General features: G+C 31.2%; 1 protein-coding gene across 3 annotated transcripts in view; it reads left to right on the plus strand.

The window, feature by feature from the left end:
• The window catches only part of Supt3h (SPT3 homolog, SAGA and STAGA complex component), a 468,296-nt gene that overhangs the window by 11,870 nt on the left and 442,013 nt on the right, over positions 1–14,413 (plus strand). The window contains exon 2 of one of the 3 annotated variants that reach the window (XM_046426146.1): positions 1,700–1,800. In XM_046426146.1, coding sequence (XP_046282102.1) covers positions 1,700–1,800 — 101 coding nt within the window. Of the gene's footprint in view, positions 1–1,699; positions 1,801–2,921; positions 2,941–14,413 lie in introns of those variants that run through there. The other 2 variants (XM_046426145.2, XM_058573179.1) reach the window with 2 other exon arrangements.

A 14,413-nucleotide genomic window follows, 5' to 3' on the forward strand; every position in this document is an offset into this window, starting at 1 on the left:
GGTGAAATATGTTTTCTTTCATTATATTGAATTTGACCAGCTCAAGAGAGCCTCAGGGTAGCTACCCACTCTTGCCATTCTATAACAACTCAGGAAATACACTTGGGCAAACTAAATTAGTGACAAGTCTAGCTTGAACTGTTTTCTTGAGATTTGCAGAACTGAAAAGAATCTTCAGATGTGTAAGCCATTTGTTCCACAAACCTCCACTTGTGGGGCTGGGATTGCACCTCAGTGGTAGAGCATTAGCCTAGCATATGTGAGGCACTGGGTTCCATTCTCAGCTCTGCATATAAATAAATGAATAAAATAAAGGTCAATGAATGTCAAAAAAAAAAAAAAAAACCCCACCTGTGAAAAGGTGCTTATCAGTCTGGTGTTTCCCCATCTCCTATTTAAACTGACCCTAAATCAACCCCCTGGGCAAGATGATCCTTTAAGTTGCCATCTTCAGCTCATTTAGTTAATCCATAAGAAGGTCTTTCTCTACCACTGCCTTGTTTCCTGAATGAGTGAGTCTTTTGTCTGGTAACAATTCCAGAACTTGCTCTCTTAGACAACATTTTAAAGTTCTAGGTGCTATTTTATGGTATGTTCTGATTTTTTTTTTGTCCCTTAGAGTCTGTTTTTATTTTAAAGAAAATTACAATATTGCAAAGTTTACATCAACTTTATATGAAATGATATTAAACTCAATTGTATAGTAGTTGAACTTTTACCTACTTTCATGACCTTTTTTTTTTTTTTTTATGTGGTGCTGAGGATTGAACCCAGTGCCTCGAACTTGAGTACTCTACCGCTGAGCCATAACCCCAGCCCCTCATGACTTTTGAAATGCTATTTTTTTTTTACTAATTCTTATTTAATGTTACTTTCATTTTTAAAAAATTTGTAGTTGTAGATAGACATAATGCCTTTATTTTATTTTTATGTGGCCCTGAGGATCAAACCAGTGCCTCAAGCATGCTAGGCAAGTGCTCTGCCACTGAGCTACAGCCCTAGCCCAAATGCTACATTCATTAATTAAAATAATATACATTAGGATTGGAATCTAGTTTTCTCATTTTGCTTTTGCTTAATTTTATGGGGAAAAATCACATTTTAGATTAAATGAGTTATTTACTCATAAGATTATAAAATTTCACAATGGTTTTCTGATCTATTGACTTTATTTGTATTTTAGACTTTGGTTCAAGTAGAAATTAGATTATGCTCTAGGTTCTAATTTTGTATTTTATAATTGTAGAACTCTTTCTTTAAATGAATTCTTACTTGGAATCTCCATATATAAAAATCAGTAGAAAAATCAGTTTTCTGGTGGTCTGGAAGAAATTGTGTTCAGGGGCCACTGGGAGCTCTGAAGAAGTACTAATGAATCTTACCGTTTCCTGGAACACATTTTGAAAACCACTGAGCTCTATTAAAATATTTTAATGAATACTTTTGTTACATTTTATAGAGAATAGGTACTGAAATGTTTATCACTCAAGTAATTGTTTATCTTACTTGACTAAGAAGCTTTTTCATCCATACTATTTCATTTGAGTAAAGAATATTAAGTATAAGCAAATAGGACTTATGCAAAACAAATTATCAGAAATATAATATTGGGGATATTTTTGAATGGAATTTGTAATTGCTTCAGTTTTTGCTCATGCATTTATAAATTTTGTAAACTTTATTTCTCCTTTTTATTTAGATGAATAATACTGCAGCTAGCCCAGTGTCTGCTGCCACTTCAGGTAGTGCAAGAAGTACAGGAAAGGCTATAAGCTTTGCAGGAGAATTGCAGAGTATGATGTAAGTATGTCTTTGCATGCTATTACTATTTAAAATTTATTTGTTGAAGAAAGATAATAGAAATAAAATTTATAAAATGTAACTTGTAAGTAATGTGTGTTTAAGCAAGTAAAAGTGAAAAAAATCTCTTAACATTTTAAAGAGCCATGTGCACAAGAGGCAAAATTGGATAAAAAAAAGCTATAAGGGGGTACTGTATTTGAAAAATGAATGTTGGTGCATCTTTTTAAAGATAAGATCATGTAAACACATTTTTTTGTAATTATTATCTGCCTTAATCTGTTATGGATTGTTTATTGCCACATTAGTTTTAGATTTAAAAAATTTTAAGACTGAGTATATATTTGGATAGTCAAAGGTTTTCAAAGTTCTTAGTTTCTTTCAAATGTCATAACTTTGTGAACCTAGCTTAAATTAGTTTTTAGTTTTGATATTTGAAATCACTATTTCAGAATGTTGAGGAAAATTTGAAACATTTATAAACATATTTATTCAGTCTTTGAGAAATTGCACATTCATTTATATTTCTTTCCTAAGGCTCTATTTAGGTTGATTTTTGGCTTTGAGCATTGAATGAGACTACGTATTTTGATTTGTGTTGCATTTATTAGAAAACTCTGTTGGCACATACTGGTTTTTCTTTTTTATTGTTTCAAGAGACTAAGTTTATATTATATGTTTTATATATTATTGGTTCATTGACTAACTTTATATTTTTAAAGTTTTAATGTGGAAATTTCCAAACTCTTATTAAAATTATTATCTGCACAAGACTGGGGCAACATTACATTTATTCTTTGCTGATGATTTACCAGGCAGTTTAAAAGAATATGTAAGTTGAAGGTTTAAGTATCTTCCTCCTGTGGGTATTGATAGGCTTCATGGTGGACTAATTTCACTGTGTGATGGTTATTGTTCAAAGGTGAAATAAATTTAAATATATATCTTGTGGTTGCTTGTTGAACATACTTCAAACAACACTGAAAATATTTAGGTCATAATTTCTCAGATTTTTCTGGTCTGGGGATCTCTTTATACTCTTTTTTTTTAAATTTATTTTTCAGTTTTCGGTGGACACAACATCTTTATTTTATTTTTATGTGGTGCTGAGGATCGAACCCAGCGCCCCGTGCATGCCAGGTGAGCACGTTACCACTTGAGCCACATCCGCAGCCCCTCTTTATACTCTTAATTATCAAAGACCCTAAACATTTATCTGGGTTATATTTGTAAGTATTTAGTTCTTTGTATTTAAAACAGAAAGAGCTGGGCACTGTGGCACCTGCCAGTACTCTCAGTGACTTGGGAGACTGAGAGAGGAGGATTGCAAGTTTGAGATCAGCCTCAGCAACTTAGCAAGGCCCTAAGCAACTTAGACCTTGCCTCTAAATAAAAAATCAGAACCACATCTGATTAAGTGCCTCTGTGTTTAGGCCTCAGTACCAAAAAACAACAACCCTCCCAAACAAACCCCCAAACAAAAACAAAACAGAAATTTAAAAAATTATACATTTATTTAGAAAGTAATAAACATTATTTTTTAATGCAAATAATGTATTTTTTCAAAAATTGATAACACTTATTAATATGGAAATAAATTAAACATTAGTGTATATTGTGAGCTTATTTTTTAAATTGTGGAACATTTTATTATACTTATATAATCTTTTGTGGATTACTTTAAGTTTTTTCATTATAGTTTAATGGCTTTTTGTTAACCATCTTATGTTAATTATGTTTAAAAGTATTAAGACTCTTTTTAGAAGGTCTTAAATAAGGTCAGGAAATAAGGTGAGGAAATTCATTTTCTTGTAGAGCAGGTTCATTGACTAACTTTATATTTTTAAAGCTTTAATATGGAAATTTTCAAAATTTTAAAATTATAAAGCATAGTATAATGAACTCCATGTATCTATTGTCTGGTTTTAACAATAATTGTCTTATTTAACCTTTCTCCCTACTCTTTTTTTTTAATGAAGTATTTTAAAGCAAATTCTAGGAATTTTATTTCAGAATTCATAGTATATATTAAAACAATATATCTCTGAGTAGATTATAAAAAAGACGACCTAAGGGTTCAGCAAACTACAGACAAGGATTTGTTGTTGTTGCTGTAAATAAAGTTTTATTGGACTACAACCATACACTTATATGTTGTCCATTGCTACTTTCATGCTACATAGCAGAATTGGGTATTTGTGACAGAGACCATATGGCCTCTAAAGCTGTAAATATTTACTATCTGGTCTTTTACGGAAGCAGTTTGATGACCTCTGATCTATGAAATCAGCTCTCTATAAGAAGAAAGCTGTAGAGTAATGTTTCCTTTTGTCATTTATAGTTAGGAAAGGTTCTCCTTAATGCATTGATGGACCTCAGGCCATTTAAGAAAGTGAAGGGAGAGAAAAAAGCTAAATTTAGTACTTTCTTATTAAACACTTTGATAAACATCTTCCCAACTAATGTACCTAAGTTGGATTCAGAATGCAAAAGTTATTGTTGGCTACAACTCTGGAAGAAATGTACATTTTTCTTCTATTTCAGACCTTATAGAGAGGCTACTCTTAATAGTTAATATTCATCATTTAGAGTCCGAAGTTATTTTTTTCCCTTTATGAATTTCTTCACAGAAAGGGAAATAGGGCCAAAATTAGGGGAGTCTTTTAAAATTTACCAATATTTTCTATTGGTATAAGATTTTCAGGTTTTCAATTTTATAAAATTAGAATCAATGTACATTTGATCATTGTTTATTATGCTTTTTTTCAGATGAGAAAGTACAGACTTAAGCAGTTGTGTTTGTGTTATAGGAATTTCATTCTCAGAAAGTATAGACTTAAGCAGTTGTGTTTGTGTTATAGGAATTTCATTCTCTGTATCCTTCCTTTTCTGCTGCTATTTCATAATTCTTGTAAGCCTGTTGATATTGCTGGTTTTCACCCTCTACTGCTACTTCTTCTCTGTCCCCTCATTGTTAAAGAGCTGTTTTCCTTTTGATTTTCTTCCCTCTAATTGAGGAACAATTGGTTAGTGTTATTTCCTGGGATTGGTTTCACTGAAAGGTATTACCACCGAAATTGTCTTTTCTGCTATTGAATGTAGATCTGGTAGCCAGTCTGTTCTGTTAGGGCATTATCATATTTTAAATTTAAGTAGTAAATAACACCGGTGAAGCATTTTTTAGAAATTGCTTCTACAGATTTTAAACTAAAGGATTGTAGTAAAACAATTATCAGTGGCTTGGGATGACAGTAGCTGTCTCTTACCTTATATAGTTTATATAACTGAGCACATTTATGATGGAACTCCTTATCACAGTTCTTTGAATAACATGGATAGGGTCCAGAAGTTTCTTTAAGTTACAGAAGTTAACCTATTCAATCTCAGGTTTTCAGTTCTGTAAATATTTCGATTAAATGGACACAGGTACATGAGGATAGGTTGTAAATAATAATCTAGAGCTTATAAATATTATTACTATTTTATTATGTTCTTACTGTGATTATATTTTGATTATATGTTATATACTCAGTTTTTATAGGTGTTCCACATCTGGGACAGTGGGTCAAAATGGATGTAAATTAAAAGGCGAAATCTTGGGGCTGGAGTTGTGGCTCAGTGGTAGGGCTTTTGCTTCACATGTGAGGCACTGGGTTTGATTCTCAGCACTGCATATAAATAAATGAATAAAATAAAGTTTCATCAATAACTAAGAAAATATTTTTTAAAAAGTAGAATATTTTCAGTTAACATTGCAGGTATTTTTAATGAACTTCTTAAGAATTTTAATGTACTTCTAGAGTCTTCATTAGGTTCTCTCTCCCTTATTTTATCCATTAATCAATTTTCTGCCTTGTTATGTATTTGTTCAGACTTATAGGCCTCGTGATGATGTCAGGTTTTGTTGTTTGGAAGCACTTTCTCTGACCAAATTAAAAGAAAAAAATTATTTACCTATTAAAAGAATTCTTCAAAATGAAAAATTCATTCTTACTAAAAATCACGGAGTGAAAAAAATTTTGAACCATTTTTTTACATTTAGTAAAATTTACAATTGTATAGTTCTACAAGTTTTGCATTTTTAAAAATCAAAATTTATTGAGTTCTTATTATATGGTAAGGTCTAAATTTCTTCAAGAAGCATGTATTCTCACCCTAGAGAAATGTATATAGACAACCAATTGTCATGAAATAACGTGAAAAATTTCATGGTAGTACAAAGAAGGAAGTGATCAACTTTTCTGGGGATGAGCTCTACAGTTTTAATCTGTACTTGTAATTATTTCCTGGAATATCTTGAAGTATTCTGTGAGTACCACAAACACAGTATGTTCACAGTTGAACTAAAAATTTCCTAGTAAGAGTTTTGTCTTTTGGGAATTTTTGGGATAAATAGCAACAGTTTACCCTTTGCTTCACTGGATTAGGGCATTTTTGTATATTACAGTATCACTCACATATTCAGTTGGCTCTTCATAGAATTATGAAGTTAAGAGCTGTGAAAGAATATACACCCTGTTTGTTCTTACCTTAATCTGGCTTTAAAGAACCCTTATATGTACATATCTGAATTATTAATAGATGGCTTTTAAACTGACATAGACTTCCGTCAAATATTGTTTCCCTAGTACATTTAATTAGTTTTACAGAAACTGAAAGAGAAACTCATGAAGATAAGTTGTGCTAATATTGATATGTTTTAATAAGATGCTTTCCTAATGATGATAAATGCTTGTGGAGCATTCTGTGAACCAGACATCTTGTAAGTGCTTCCACATACCATTTTATGTCATCCTTACACAACCCCATGAAGATAGATGCTGTTATTCCCCTTTTGTAGATGAAGAAGTTGAGACACAAAGATGGACTAACTCACTAAATATTACTCTGTAGTCAGTGGACAATCTTGGATTAAAGCCAGAAAATTTGATTCTAGAGTCCACGTTCTTAGCATATAACCTAAACTATATTTCAATTAATAAAATTTTTAATTTGATTTATAAATTTAATTCATAAATTTTTATGAAGATTAGTTTTGAATAAATGTTATGATAATATGAAAATTTGTTTTCTATACCTAATCACCAAGTCATTCTCAACATGGGCATATTAGTAACCAAGAGAAAGTATAGTTTTTCAAAAAAATTTTATACTTTTTATGTATTCTCTAGAGACATATTTGTGTTATTTCATAATTTTGGACATAAATGTGACCACATTGTTGTAGAATATTTAAATGCCTGCTCTTATATTTTATCACTATTAAATAACATCAATTCCTTATATTTAAATTACACTAAAATGTCCATAAACTTATGCTTTTTATGAAATGTATATGTTCAGATATTTTAATGTATACTCTGGTTTATAAGTAGAATAATAGGAAAATTTTCAAATTGTAATTTAAATTTGGTCACAGTTTTTCCTGAAAATGAGAATTTGTATAAAAGCAGGTTGAGAATATAAAATCACTGTTTAGTGAAAGTTGGCTATACTTTTTTCCTTTGGAAAATTAAATAAAAAATGTTTAAATTTCTATATCCAATTGAGTTATGTGCTTGTATTTAAGAGTGTCATTTTATAAATGTGGCAAAATAAAATTTTGAATTTTGTATATAAATATCACTGTAAATTCTTTCCTATGGAGAAAATAACTAGAACTTTCATTTTCAGATAATAATATAGTTGCCAGGGAGAAAAACATATTGCTAACTCTTTGAAATGAATTCTTGAAATTCAGGGAGATGGAGTCATTTGAGTAATTAATTCTTTGATGAAATTTCTTAGTTATATGGGAAAAAATAGTTAACAAAATCACAAATTAATTATCTTAAAATTGTGTTATGGTTGCTAATTATCACACTGGAGAATGGAAGTTCTGTTCATAACTAATTTGATTTCTGAACCTTATTTGTCTTAATTGATGTGCAGGGTTTTTTGATAGTCTTCACTTATCCTTAGTGTGAACAATTATGTAAAGATATTGTGTTTCTGAGTGTTTCCCTAGACCTTTCTGAAGGTATTATATAACATTTGGTTTATGGACAGCATTAAATTTCTGAAATCTTAGAAATACTGAATTCGACAATTCCTGATTCAGGTAAGGGATTGTGGACTTGGATCTACCTCATGAGGTTAATATGAAGATTAAATGAGTATGGTTCTTGGCACATTGTAAACACTGTTAGTTGTTGTTATAGCCTTTTTTAAAAAAAATTTTTTTAGTTTTTGGTTGTAGATGGACGCATACCTTTATTTTATTTATTTATTTTTATATGGTGCTGAGAATCCAACCCAGTGCCTCACACATGCTGGGCAAGCGCTCTACCACTAAGCCACAACTCAGCCCCTTGTCATCGTCTTTTAAAAAAATAAGTATCATCATCAACCGATAGATTAGGTCACTTAAGTTGTCCAAATTGGCTTCCAACTTGTTATTCTTCTACCTCAATCTCTCCGGTAGCTAAGATTGTAGGCCTGTGCCACTAGGCCTGGCTTACAAAGTATTTTAAGTGTAGGAGGAAAAATTTGCAATTTTATGGGAAGAAGCCATAATTATAGAGAAAAAAAGGTATGTCTACGTTATAGCATGCTGTTCAGTAGAACTTTCTGTAGAGATGGAAGTTTCTGTTTCTGTGTGCTGTTTGGTGTGGTAGCCATGAATCATATGTACCTGTTGAGTGTGTTCAATAAGCTATGTAACAGAGCATCTGAATTTAAAATTTTATTTAATTTTAATTAGGTTAAAATGGAATAAAATTAGTTTAATATGGAATAAGAGGCTACCATGTTGGATAGCATAGAAGAAAGGAAGAAAATATAAATTATGCAATACTTTTTTTCTGGCATGTCTGTATTTTTATTGAAATAGGGAAAATATATTTTATATATATTATTTGATCTGTTGATTTCTATATCTGCTTATTAAAAATATTTTTAATTTTTTTAAGTTGTAGATGGACACAATACCTTTATTTTTTTTTGTGGTGTGAAATATTAAACCCAATGCTTCATGCATGCTAGGCAAGTGCTCTGCCATTGAGATACAACCCAGCCCTTATATCTACTTTTTTCTTAAGTTTCATTGTCCTACTGTTCTTTAAAGCTTTGAAAATGTTAATTTTTGGCTACTTTAGCTTGTTAGGTTTGATTGGTAGTTTTAATATTACATTAATTTTGCATTGTAAAAAGTATGAAAAATACCGAAATGTGTTTTTTATTCTTTTTTGAGTACATGTATTTATACTTACTATTTCTGCAAGTACTATAACTCCAGCTCTGAATACATTTTATTACACTCAATTATGCCAGCACATATATGTAACTGAATATGTAATATTATGAGTTTTGAGTCCTTTTTCTCTTTTCTTTCTGTGGTGCTAGGAATGGAACCCAGGGTCTCTCACATGGTAGGCAACCACTCTACCACTGAGGTATCCCTCCAACCCCTGGTCCTCATTTTTCTGTAGTAAGACTTGGCCACATTTCTGGTAGATCTAAAATTAGCAATATGTTGTGTAGTTTCTTGTTAATTCATTGTTTTTATTATGCTCAGATTTTGAGAACTTGTTGGTTCTTGATTAAATTAGTCTTTTAAAAAAGTGCTGGGTAGGAATGGATTGTTCAGTAGTAAATATATCAGTGATTAATAATTTTGGGTATGAAATTAAAGTTTCATATCCATGGTTATATATTAATTTATAGTGAATCATGTTGGTACAGGATATCAGCATTCCAAATTAGAAAAACGTAATTTCAGAGTAGTAGATTCTTAATATGGAGGAATTAATTTTTTTGATTTTTGAGTTAGTAGATTCTAAAGGTTCATAGCAGTTTTTAAGTTTGCCAGAGCAAATTTTTGATTTTCTCTAGATGTGAAATACTTATGCAGTTTTACATTATAGCCAAAGAAATGGAAATTGACTTATTCTGTGATATATTTTATTAACACACATATATATTAACTTTTCTTCTATAGCTATTTTTTCCCACATGGAATTTTTTTTAATAACTTTTTAAAAATTTTATTTATTTATTTTTATGTGGTGATGAGGATCGAACCCAGGGCATTGCACGTGCAAGACGAGCGCTCTACCACTGAGCCATAACCCCAGCTTATTAACTTTAATTAACGTTTATATATATAAATTTCAATCTTCAATAAAATACTATATGCCTTTAAAAATATGTTGCTATTGTTAATAGGTTCTCTAATTGTCATTGCATGTTTTCCTAAGGCAGAACAGCGTTCATAAACCACTTTCTATAGAATAGTGAAAACTAATCCTTAATCTGTTAATTTTTTAATATTTATTTTTTAGTTGTAGTTGGATACAATAACTTTATTTTGTTTGTTTATTTTTTTATATGGTGCTGAGGATTGAACCCAGGACCTTGCAAGTGCTAGGCGAGCGTTCTATTGCTGAGCCACAACCACAGCCCCTTACTTTGTTCTTTGACTTTTTTCTTTACTTTTGATAGGTTTTTCTGTCTTAAAACATCTCATTATGGTCAGTTTTTGTCCTGACTAGAAGAGTTTTATTAGCCTTATGTGGCTTTTTCATTATTCCTCTGTTAAACTGTTTGACAATGTGTGTTTAGCAAAAAGGGGTAAATTAAGTTTTCAGGGGTTGGTCTGGTTATTAATATTTATTTTTTCAAGAAAATGCCATTTTTTCACATCAGTGTTCATAGCAGCTCCATTTACATTAGCTAAGGATGGAACCAACCTAGGTATGCTTCCACAGATGAATGGATAAAGAAAATGTGGTACATATACACAATGGAATATTACTTAGCCGTAAATAAGAATGAAATTATGGCATTTGCCTGTAAATGGATGGAACTGGAGACTCTCATTATAAGTGAAATAAGCCAATCCCCACAAACCAAAAGCTGAATGTTCTCTCTGATATGCAGATACTAATTCACAATAGGGGCAGGGAGGGAGGAGTGGAGGTTCACGGATATGGCCGGGGAAATAGGGGAAGAGAGGGAGGATGGGAATGGGAAAGACAGAATGAATCAGACATAACTTTGCTATGTTCATATATGAATACATGACCAGTGTAACTCCACATCGTGCACAACCATAAGAATGGGAAGTTATACTCCATGTGTGTATGATATGTCAAAATACATTCTGCTGTCATGTATAACTAAAAAGAACAAATAAAAAATTTAAAAAATGACATTCTTTTTGTATGAAGTTATTCTCTAAACAGTTAAACTTGGAGTACAACTCATCTTTTGCCCTCTTGCTTCCTCTAATTCTCTCCCTCCTTCCCTTTCTCTATTATTGGGGTTTCTGTGTGTTGCCCAGGCTAGCATTCAATTCAGCCTTGAGTAGTTGGAATTGTAGGAATGCACCACTTTTCCTGGCCTTTCAACCCATTTCTAAGTTAAGCACTGATAGTATTTTTTATTTACCTCTTCCAACCTAGAACTTGAGATCACTGGCATCCTTCATGTATCTCTAATCCTTTGTAAGCGTGTGAACAGCTAATGTTTATTTTTAAAGGACAATAAAACTTCACTTCTGTGCAATTTGTAATAAATTATAAATATTTTAATAGGCAAATTGATTTGAAGAAAAATAATGCCACATCTAAGTGAGTGATTAAGGTAGCACGATACAGTGGAAAGAACTGTAGATTTGGAGACAGAATTCTTGGTTCACTTTTCTATTTTACATGTTAATCCCCCCCCCCCCCCCATTAAAAAAATCTAGAAATGTTCTGGGTAGGGGACTTGAATTGTTATCATTTTATTCAGAGTGGTGTGATTGTTTTATATTTATTATAGAAGAAGTTCATATTATTTTCTGAAAAGAAAAAATTCAGAAAATACAGAAAGATTACAAGGAATACCTAGCCTTTCTGAGTTAGTGCTAGTACTGTTTTGGTATTTATTGTTCCAGTGCATTGAAAAAACTTAAATACCAAAATCCTATATTATAATTACTTCTGTGTAACTTATACAATCAGATTTTTCATGTTGACAAAATACAGTATTATTGCTTTAGCTACAATGATTTATATTCCATTATGCTGTCTTTAAACACTTATTAGATATCTTAGGTTGTTTTTAATATTCTGGTATTATGGAGAGCATTGTAATCTATCCATCCTTTATTTTATCTTACTAATTTGTCTTCTTACCTGCTAACTATCTTTGAACCTATTATAACTGGATATTTCATTAGGACCAATCCCCATAAATGGAATTCTTGGCTCAGAAGACATTTCTACTTATTTTTAAGATTCTTTTTTTTTTAATATTTATTTTTTAGTTGTAGTTGGACACAATACCTTTATTTGTTTTCATGTGGTGCTGAGGATCGAACCCAGGGCCTCGCGCTTGCTAGGCGAGCATGCTACCACTGAGCCACCACGCCAGCACATTTTTAAGATTCTTGATGGATTTAAGTAAGTTATAGTTCATTGTTATAGTTTCACCAATAGAATACTTATTATGCCTTGCCACCATTGAGTAATGTTTTTTTATATATATGTACATATTATTTATATATATATATGCATATGAAAATTGCTTTCAGGATACTTTTACTAGTAATACATGTATACATTTGAAAATAGAAATGAAAAAGTTCTTATACTTCTGTTGCTTGGTTTCTTCCCTCTGAATTACAACTTGTATTTTTCCTTGTGTATTCTTCAAGAGTTTCTTTATTCATGTATAAACACATGCAAATATATTCTTTTGTATTTTTTCACAGAGAACTTTGTTGGAGATCTTTGCATAGAGAAGATTATTTGTGTGTATATGAGCGTTTGTCTTTCGAGAACTTTGTAGTCACTTTTTGATTAGCTCAGGAAGTCTCAATAAATATGTGGAAGCCTCTCATTCAAGAAAACTGAGACACCTACTAAATGAGTTACCTAACTCAGAAAAGATTATAAGATCTTCATATTCATAAGCAAAAAACCATAAAATCTGTCTAGAATCCTTTATGAAAGGAGTATCCTACATTTGAGGTGTGTGAGTTGATTTTTTTAAAAGTTCTTAGTAACTTTTAATTATTACTGTCCTTTTGTGATATCTGCCTTTTTCCCATACTCAATATATCATGAACAATTTTCTGTTATGTGACTTTATTTCACTGTAGGAATATCTATCATGTTATTAATTCCTTGTTGAATCATTAGATAATGTTCAGTTTCTCAAATATTATTAAAAATGATATAATCTTGATAACTGTATTAAATTCTTAGAAGAAGAATTTTTGAGTCTAAAGTCTTTTCTGATACCATAACTTCTTAGTTTTTCTTCTAGAAAAGTTGAATAGATGGGGCTGGGATTGTGGCTCAGTGTAGAGCACCCCCCTAGCACATGTGAGGCGCTGGGTTCAATCCTCAGCACCACATAAGAATACATAAAAATAAAGGTATTGTGTCCAACTACAACTAAAAAAATATTACAAAAAAAGTTGATGGGCTGGGATTATAGCTCAATGGTAGAGCACTTGCCTTGCATGCGTGAGGCACTGGGTTCAATCCTCAGTACCACATAAAAAATAAGTAAATAAAGATTAAAAAAATGTTGAATTGATTTACGTTTATATCACAATATAGGAGCACCTTCCTCCATCTCTCCATCACTAACACTTTAACAGTAGCAACATGTGTTTAAAAGCTTTTGATTGCTGAGTTTTCAAATATTTTGGCCATTTATATTTCTTATTTTGAAGTTCTACATATTCTTAGCATAGTTTTACCAAGTACTTATTTTTTCCTATTGCTTGTTAATGACTTTTTTATATGTTTATTTTTTAGTTGTAGTTGGACACAATACCTTTATTTTATTTATTTATTTTTATGTGGTGCTGAGGATCGAACCCAGGGCCTCACACATGCTAGGTGAGTGCTCTACCGCTGAGCCACAACCCCAACCCCTATTAATGACTTCTAATAGATTAAGAGACTTTAACTCTTTGTTGATTATATATGGCATCTTTCACCAATCTTTTGGTTTCCTTAAGGTTTGTTTATTGTGACTCTTTATTTTTTATATTTTTAAATTAAAATTTTTTTTTATTCCACCTGCTGTTATTTTTTAAAAAATATTTTTGTTGTCAATGAACCTTTATTTTTTTAAAGTTTTATTTATATGTGGTGAATTGAACCCAGAGCCTCATATATGCTAGGCAAGTGCTCTACCATTGAGCCACAACTCCAACCCCTGCTATTTTTATTTATTTATTTTTATGTGGTACTGAGGATCTAAGCCAGTGTCTCACACATGCTAGGTGAGCCACAACCCCAGTTTCTATCATGATTCTTAAATATGTGAGATTTTGTTTTTAATGTAGTTTAATGAGTTTTATATATCTTGTTGCTTCTGCCTTAGACCTTAAGTCCTACCCTCAATTTTGATACATATGTCCATATTCTTTTATATTTTATATTTTTAGTTTGTACAGTTTAATATTTGATCCCTTTGTTGTATGATGTCAAGAAGGTTCCAAGTTTAAACAGTTTTATTTTAAATTGATTTGCCGGTGGTCTTAACCACCACAAATTACATAAGCTTTTCTTTCCCCTCTAAATTGAAATTCTACCTTTATCAGATAATAAATTATTACTTTTGACTT

The sequence above is a fragment of the Marmota monax genome, unplaced genomic scaffold, assembly GCF_021218885.2.
Source record: "Marmota monax isolate L192 unplaced genomic scaffold, Marmota_monax_Labrador192_F-V1.1 WCK01_AAM20220418_F8-fsc00187, whole genome shotgun sequence".
Taxonomy (NCBI): domain Eukaryota; kingdom Metazoa; phylum Chordata; class Mammalia; order Rodentia; family Sciuridae; genus Marmota; species Marmota monax.